The sequence below is a fragment of the Amia ocellicauda genome, chromosome 14 (genome assembly GCF_036373705.1).
Source record: "Amia ocellicauda isolate fAmiCal2 chromosome 14, fAmiCal2.hap1, whole genome shotgun sequence".
Taxonomy (NCBI): domain Eukaryota; kingdom Metazoa; phylum Chordata; class Actinopteri; order Amiiformes; family Amiidae; genus Amia; species Amia ocellicauda.
The window spans coordinates 28394959-28403966 of NC_089863.1; the positions used below are offsets into that span (position 1 = coordinate 28394959).

Sequence of the window (9008 nt, forward strand, 5' to 3'; positions counted from 1 at the left end):
GAAATGATCAGTCTATAATTTTAATGGTAGGTGTATTTTAACAGTAAGAGACAGAATAACAACAAAAAAATCCAGAAATACGCATTTCAAAAAAGTTCTAAATTGATTTGCATGTTAATGAGGGAAATAAGTATTTGATCCCCTATCAATCAGCAAGATTTCTGGCTCCCAGGTGTCTTTTATACAGGTAACGAGCTGAGATTAGGAGCACTCTCTTAAAGGGAGTGCTCCTAATCTCAGCTCGTTACCTGTATAAAAGACACCTGTCCACAGAAGCAATCAATCAATCAGATTCCAAACTCTCCACCATGGCCAAGACCAAAGAGCTGTCCAAGGATGTCAGGGACAAGATTGTAGACCTACACAAGGCTGGAATGGGCTACAAGACCATCGCCAAGCAGCTTGATGAGAAGGTGACAACAGTTGTTGCGATTATTCGCAAATGGAAGAAACACAAAATAACTGTCAGTCTCCCTCAGTCTGGGGCTCCATGCAAGATCTCACCTCGTGGAGTTTCAATGATCATGAGAACGGTGAGGAATCAGCCCAGAACTACACGGGAGGATCTTGTTAATGATCTCAAGGCAGCTGGGACCATAGTCACCAAGAAAACAATTGGTAACACACTACACCGTGAAGGACTGAAATCCTGCAGCGCCCGCAAGGTCCCCCTGCTCAAGAAAGCAAATGTACAGGCCCGTCTGAAGTTTGCCAACATCTGAATGATTCAGAGGAGAACTGGGTGAAAGTGTTGTGGTCAGATGAGACCAAAATCAAGCTCTTTGGCATCAACTCAACTCGTCGTGTTTGGAGGAGGAGGAATGACCCCAAGAACACCATCCCCGCCGTCAAACATGGAGGTGGAAACATTATGCTTTGGGGGTGTTTTTCTGCTAAGGGGACAGGACAACTGCACCTAATCAAAGGGACGATGGACGGGGCCATGTACCGTCAAATCTTGGGTGAGAACCTCCTTCCCTCAGCCAGGGCATTGAAAATGGGTCGTGGATGGGTATTCCAGCATGACAATGACCCAAAACACACAGCCAAGGCAACAAAGGAGTGGCTCAAGAAGAAGCACATTAAGGTCCTGGAGTGGCCTAGCCAGTCTCCAGACCTTAATCCCATAAAAAATCTGTGGAGGGAGCTGAAGGTTCGAGTTGCCAAACGTCAGCCTCGAAACCTTAATGACTTGGAGAGGATCTGCAAAGAGGAGTGGGACAAAATCCCTCCTGAGATGTGTGCAAACCTGGTGGCCAACTACAAAAAACATCTGACCTCTGTGATTGCCAACAAGGGTTTTGCCACCAAGTACTAAGTCGAAGGGGTCAAATACTTATTTCCCTCATTAACATGCAAATCAATGTATAACTTTTTTGAAATGCGTTTTTCTGGACTTTTTTGTTGTTATTCTGTCTCTCACTGTTAAAATACACCTACCATTAAAATTATAGACTGATCATTTCTTTGTCAGTGGGCAAACGTACAAAATCAGCAGGGGATTAAATACTTTTTTCCCTCACTGTATCTAAACGATTTCTTTCACTGTTACTATACAACAAACACTTAGTTATCAGCCTGAAAGAGGTAACTGTTTCTGCTTCATTTTCAACAATAATCATATCAGTTCTATTTCATTATTTCATTTATTTGTTAATAACATTTGCATAGTTTTGGGGTCATTTCAGATGTCTGTTGACAGAATTTTCCACCAGAAAACATAAAAACAAAGTCTAAGGAGGTTTTCAGGCACATATTCGGGTCACACTTTACCTACAATGGGCTCCAGTTCTTAATGAGTTAGCATATGAATCCCACAGGAAAACACTTCCCCTAAATCACATGACTGTCCCTCTCCCTAACCTAAAATATGTTTTTCTTAATGCTTACTGGGACATTTTTGTTTAGTGGTGGTGTTTTGTGGGAATCAAATGTAGCCAAATATACTACACAAATATTCCCATTCAATAAAACATAAGATATAAGATAGATAGATGTATATGTATTTGTGTGTGTGAGGATGTAAATTGTCCACAGTAGGAAAAAACAACAACAACATATTTCTTGGAAAATTGGGCCTTCTTATCGGTCTCCCAGAACTGCAGAGTTGCATTAAAACAGAGATGGAAAAGAAGGGGGGAGGGGAGGCTGGAGTTTTCACTCTTGCCCTCTTGGTGGACGTGCTGGACTCCAGGCACCGGGCTAGGAGAGAGATAAGGATATGAGCCTTATCACAGCCCCTCTACATCCGCCCTCCCCCACCTCAAACTGCGCTCCGCTGGCACACGGACAGACCGTAGCCAAAAGTTTATTCTGATTAATCTTTACCGACTCTTTGATTCAAGGTGTATTTATCACATAAGTCTCTCATTTTAGGGCTCCTGGCGATTTTGATTTCTTTGTATATTCTGTCCATACTGCAATTATTAACATCCGCTGCGTCACGGTCCACCCAAATCAGACACGTACGTTTACCGCCTGCTCCTGATTCTGCAGAAATGTGGGCTGGCTTTCCTGTGGACACCCATCGGTCTGCTGGCGAGGACCCCTTCCCTGCAGCTTAGTCTGAGTCATGGCTGGAGACAACAGGAAAAGGGGGCGGAGTGGTCTTATGGCTTGGGGTCACCTGGAGACCTGACCAGGGTTTAAGATTGCATTTCAATGGAGAGACAATACTTACAATAAAATACCTATTTATACAGTCAGGCCACGGCTTTTTCATTGACTGCCCCTGCAGTGGATAAAACAAGCGATCTGCGGGGGGCTGTCGATAAGAACGTAAGAAAGTTTACAAACAAGAAGAGGCCATTCGCCCCATCGTGCTCGTTTGATGTCCATTAATAACTTATCCAGTCTGATTTTAAATGTTCCCAAGTTGTCTCTTCAACCACATCGCTGGGGAGTTTGTTCCAGATTATGACAACTCTTTGTGTGAAGACTAATGAATTGCTCGGCCGGTGCTCTATCCAAGCTCAGGACCCACGGGCTTTGTGTTCAGCACCTCATATCACTCTACCTGTCAAGCCTCAATCTTTCTGCACACTGCTGGGCTGCTTCCTCCCGGCCTATCGCTTCACACACTCCAGAAGCCTATAATACAAAGTGTCCCTTTCAAGCCCGGACTTCTATAAACTCCCCTGCTGGGTTTATATACCCCTCAGCCGTCACACACACAATACCCAGGCCTCTCCCTATTGTTTCACTCGATCTTCAGAGCTGTTGAGGAACGGTAGAGCAGAGGGGGTTGGAACGCTTCCCAGGAAGACCTTGCCAGGAGCCGAGGCTGAGTATCCTGTTCCCATAGCAAATAAACACATTTGTCGTGAACAGCAGGGATGGGGGATACGGATATTGTTGATCGACTTCAATAAGCCCCGCTTACTTGCCTATTGAAAACACGTGGGATAGATTTAAATTTCAGTTTGCAATCCATATATATTTATGCCCGAAATTAACTGCACCATATATGGTGAACATGTAAATACACACATTAGACCAAAATATTTTAAATACATCCCATGCTTTTTAAATACACAAAAAAAAAAGTCCAGTCTCTGGATTATACATCTACTATACATTACAAATGTTATACAAAGTGTTTCTAGGTTCAAGGTTCTTTCCCCACTTTCCAATGCTTGAGAAAAAACAACCGTCTGGTTCTACCACTAACAAAGCAAGAGGGAACAATTAAGTTGTGAAGTGGGCAGTTACGGCGAGAGGTTTCCTATGCCACAAATTCATATCAAGGGCTACTAGGCCTTGAATCACAGACATCCTCCCCCAAAAGGATAAATTTTTAATGAATTTAGTGTCATTTGTCCAGTTACTTGGGCAGAACCCGGGCACTAGGGTCTGATCTTTCAACAGTCAGCAAAATGGCATAAAATAAGGAACAATTGAAAGTCGTAAAAGATTACCCAACACCACATATCAAATTATAAAGGCTTTATTGATTTTCTTTGTGTAAAAAAAAACAAAAAAAAAAAAAAAAAACGAACCCATAGGATTCCATATACAAATACAAACAATACTTTTTGCAATTCGAAGATATAAAAAAAAATATATATGTACACTTTTACAAAAGTCAAACAATAGAACATTGTAGCTTGAAGAAATAGTAAATTGTTCTTGTTGAAGAACCCCACAAATGAAATGCTGTTCAGGAGTAGCCCTTGAAAGTTCTATTAATCACAAAATAAAAATAAGGTGCAATTCCTGATGTTAGAACCAATGTCAGGGGTTTGAGCCCAAGAACAGGGCTGCATTTGGCACTGGTAGTGTCAGAAAAGTTGACGTGACTAAACTCACGATCCAAAAGTCGAGCAGATTTAAAAAAATAATTCGGTAGCAATTAACTAGGTTTGATCTGAATGCAGTTGGAGTTCTTGTGCTCAAAATCGGGGACAACCTCTAACAAGCGGAAAGACTCAACCCATGGTTGTATGAAGATCACAGGTAATCCGGAAGACAATTTAAAAAAAACTTTCCTGTAGGCAGTTATAGAGCAAGTTTGCATCCATAGAAAGTGCAATATCACAGTTGAAAAACACTGATGTACAGCAAGTTTCAATACAATCAAGTCTGCATGTTACAATCCTCAGAAGAAATGCATAGCAAAGACCAGACAGACATGCAGAAGATCTCAAATACAAATCACGGATAATAGTAGTCATTTTTCTTTACTCTTCTGCAAGAACAGGGTGTTGCACACTCCTTCTTTGAGGAGAGAAATATAAAAGTGGTTCCTTTACTGAAAGTCCCACCCCACTGACATCAGGTATTTGGGAATGACTAAGACTGCAAACCGGACGGATCCAGAAAGTAGTGTGTGTGGGGTGGCAGGGTGACCCAAATTAAGCCGAAAGCTTTTGGGGGCTTGCAAAGGCCGCAAGCCTGTAGGAGTGTTCTAGTCAACTGCCCCTATTAAGATGGCTATGTTGCGAGTTATCCAACTTACAAAGTCTTTAAAACACAAGGTCGGACAGAACAGGCCGACACCAGGACAGTACCCCAGTGGGTGTGGTGCGCGACGACTCTTTGGAGGGCTGGAACTTTGAAGAGCACCAAGAAAAAACGCATAGGCCTATATAAATCTATAGGACGTTCAGCTCAAGTCTGCATGGAGAGACAAAGACTGACAAGTGTAGGCACTAAGCTTGCAGGGGCTGGTTTTCACCCTCTTTCCCGGCCTGGAACGCCACCTTTCTCATCTGATCCATCGATCCAGGCCGGCCTCGCAGAGAAGCCCTCGTCCTCAGTCGAGATTTCCAAACCATCTCTTCCTCCTCGTTGGCGGTCCCCCTTTTTTTACCATTCAAATGCGGAAGAAAAATAAAACGCTAGGCGAGAGTCACTGAGGAATCTGCGGCATGTCTCTCTAGCACGGGGGGCTGACGGCCATCATGTTGCCGTTAAACTGCTGGTTCACCTGAGAGGAAGAGGAGAGAGGGGTGGGGGTTAGTTTAAAGACCAAGCAGACAGCTTTCCAAAGAACAAGTGTTGAAGATATAATTTTATGCTTTTAAAAGAGCCTGGGAACAGGCCCTTACCTCGGAGTACGCAGGAGGAGGCGGGAACTCGAACTGGGGGACGTTCATGAAGAGGGGGCTGTCGCCGCCGTCATAGTCGTCCAGCAGCGGGGTGAGGGGTGTGTCCAGGCGGCAGTCACGGGCGATGTCGCAGTAGCTGGGGGGCGCTGAGGGCATGCGCAGGGACACCCAGCTGTTGGAGCTCGTGCTGCCGTCCTGGCTGGTCATGCTGTTGGTGCGGCTGCTAAGGCCATTGTAGGGGACAGTGCCGATCACGAGGGGCAGCTCCATCACCAGTTTGTCGCTGCCGGGGATGTGGACGTAGATCTGCGGGAGAGAGGAGGAGCAGGAGATTAGAAAACGCTCTTCACGACCGAAGCAGGAACGGTTCTCGGGCTGCGGGCATCCAGGACACGAAGCGGAGGCGGGGACTCACCATGAGGGCGTACTCCACACGGATGATGTTGCAGCCCAGGATGGAGGGCTTGATCTTGGGCACCCGGATGCTCTTGCCCTGCCAGGCGTCGCACATGCCCGAGATGATGTGGTTGCCACGGACGGACGACAGCTTCTGCTGGAAGACTTTGGTGCGCCCGTTGGCCTGGTAGGTGTGCTTGGCCACGATGGCTGCCTTGGGTACCACGATGCGGGAACAGGTGTTCTCGAACTTGGCGTCGATGCAGATATCCTCGCCTTGGGGAGGGAGAGGAGCAACAGGTTAGGAGACGCCCGACTTTGTGGCTGCACTCATCTACTGGGAACAGGCAATGATTGTGTTGTGCGCAACTCCTGTACGCCTTGGAAATGCATGTGGTGCACAAGTCCTGAAGCTCACCTTCACAGAAGCCCTTGCGGTCAATCTTGGCGTTCAGGGACACTTGCCCGTCAGGAATGAACATGCAGGTCACTTTCTTCTCTTTGGTCCCAGCAGCTGGAGACTGAAGAGGAAGGAAAAAAAGGTCAATTTCAAGTTCAGACAGTTTGCCTCCTTAAGTACTTTACTCCCATAACTCCAGTTACTGTTTAACTGCATTAACACAGAGACCGTTGCAAACACTACTTAACAGTCAAAGTTTATGAGGGGTGTCGGAAGAAAATCACAGGCATCCCAGTTACTGCCCTGGAGAACGGTGGCCAGTGAAACTTTCAGGCACAGTAGGATATGTTCAAACACCCACACAAGACGCAGGAAGCCAACTGTAAAATCCTCCAGGGAGATTATAATCCATGACAGGGGGCTCAAGCACAGCAGGAGGCCTGAGGAGTAGGTTTACTTGATTGGTACATCAAGGCGTGGTTTGTAATAAAAAGGCTTTTAAAACAAGAGGGGAAAAGGGGTCTTACCATGAGGTCAGGGGTGTTGACATCCAAGGGCTCAACCACATCGAAGTTCTTCTTCACTTCCAGGGCCGGCTGGGAGGGTCTCTCCAGCAGGGCCTTAACGTAGTACTCCACGCTGCCAAACTTGCCCTTGTAGGACGTTACCATCTGCCTGCGAGGACAAGAGCAGGGACACTCGGTTAGCACCACACATTAAAAACCAAAACATTAAAACAGGTCCATCTGTTCAGAAGGGCTTCGGCTCAGATATGTGGGAAACACTTACCCTGGCTGAGGCAGCTCGAACCCAAACATGTACTCGTACTTGTTGCCTGGTCTGAGCGTCACCGAGCCATCCTTATCTGTGATCAAGGAAAGAGAAGGTAGATGTTGAACTATTGTGTAGTTTGCTTAAAAACATTTAAAACCCTTATTAATGCACACACACTAATAATTTGGCCTATAATAATCTGTCTCACTGAAGACCTCCTGCATGCGTCTCCCAACTAGGCCAGAGGCTGAATGTCCGCCTGCCAAGTACAGTAACCCCGCTCCATTTGTCTCCGTGCCATCACCCCTGGCATCCGTGCCCAGGGAATCCCCTGCTAGCACACCCTGACCTGGCACAGCAGGCTGTAATTCACCCCTGCGCTGCTGCTCCACAGCGCCCCCTCCGGCGCCCAGGCCTCGGCCGCTGCCACTGCGCTTCAGTGAAATAAGGGCTGCCCTGGACCCAGTGACAGGGGGCTCGCTGAAACAACCGACATCCACTAATCGGAGTTTCTATCACTTTCGCATATATATATATATATATATATATACACATTTTTTGCATTACAATAACCTCGTTTCAATACAGAACAAACTTCCCAGAACTCAAAACGTACTTTACTTTGGAGGCCAGCGCTTGTGCCAGTCTACGCATCAGCTGCTCGAAACCTAAAAATCAATTAACCACTTAACACTCTCCTATCCCAATTAGCATGGGCTTCATCCACAAAGACAGCAGCAACAATTAAAACCTCAATAATGAGCAATTAGAGCAATGACGGGACCCCTGCTCTTACCGGTGGGCTGCTCGTCCAGCCGCAGCGTGTCCTCGTAGCGCAGGTAGTCCATCTCCTCATGGCAGCGCTGCTTGCCCTTCGGGTACTCCACCCGGGCGCAGCCGATGCCCAGGAAGCGCAGTGCGGACACCCGGGTCACTTCGGCCACCTCCACCACCACCCTGCCGGCCACTTTGTCTCCGCTGGAGTAGTACGCCTTGCTAGGGTCGCTGAAGACCACCTCGAAGGTCTTCAGTTTCTTGGTCATCACCACCATGACTGCAGGCTTTGTTGGAGTGTAAATCCGGATTCAGTGGAAACTAATTCAAAGCGGTGTGTGCGAGTTTGAACGGGGATGGCTTTCTTTTTTTGCAGTTGTGATCTAAAAACCCTACGATCTCTATCGCACTGGTTTGTGAAGTCTGCTGTAGTCTGTGCCTCCGTGCTCCACCATCTGCCTGTAACTCTAGAGGGTGTAAACAGGAAGGCTGGCTTTTATACCCCGGGCGCTAGCTAGTGAATCAGCGCCGCTGCGGAGCGGGTTCTGCTGTCCATGTGCAGGCGGAGTGCACAGCGCGGCTCCACGCGTGTACAGCGCTCCCATTGGCCGAGCCGGGTTGTTTGTGTCGCTACGGGCCAATCAGCGGCCGAGAGCGACGCGTGTTCACCTCATGCAGGAAAACAAGGCAGCGAATGCACACTGCGGTGCCGGCCAATCAGCGCCCGCGGCTCGTTTCTGTGTTTTTCATCCGCGGCCCGGGCGCGTCACACGTGCATATTCTCTCTGTTTTTCATCCCCCAAAAGTGAGAAAGAGCTAGGACAGATTGTACCGTTTCTGCATCGGGGAGGGGCCAGATGTCCCAGTGGCATGCACTTGTGATGTATAGGCACGTTTCACTGGGGTCACAATCAATGTGGGGGACCCTCAGAATTAGTGCATTTCAAACTTAGAAATAAAAGGAAAAAATCTTAACTTGCACTTTTGCAGGCAGTTGTATAGCATTGCAACATGCCTTCTACACAGTGACAGTTTGAATGCATGCGAATGCCTCTTTATTACATGCCGACCCTGGCTGCAGTGTTTCCACATGCTCATAACAAAGAGCAAGGACT

General features: G+C 47.1%; 1 protein-coding gene across 1 annotated transcript; it reads right to left on the reverse strand.

The window, feature by feature from the left end:
• Positions 1 to 3930: 3930 nt before the first annotated feature.
• txnipb (thioredoxin interacting protein b) lies at positions 3931 to 8370 on the reverse strand. The gene is made up of 7 exons (XM_066721504.1): positions 7916 to 8370; positions 7135 to 7210; positions 6873 to 7020; positions 6364 to 6466; positions 5965 to 6221; positions 5550 to 5855; positions 3931 to 5428 (listed from the first exon to the last, which is right to left on the reverse strand). The coding sequence occupies exons 1-7, from the start codon at positions 8169 to 8171 to the stop codon at positions 5378 to 5380; spliced, it is 1197 nt and encodes a 398-aa protein (XP_066577601.1). The 5' UTR covers positions 8172 to 8370; the 3' UTR covers positions 3931 to 5377.
• Between the last annotated feature and the right edge of the window lie 638 nt (positions 8371 to 9008).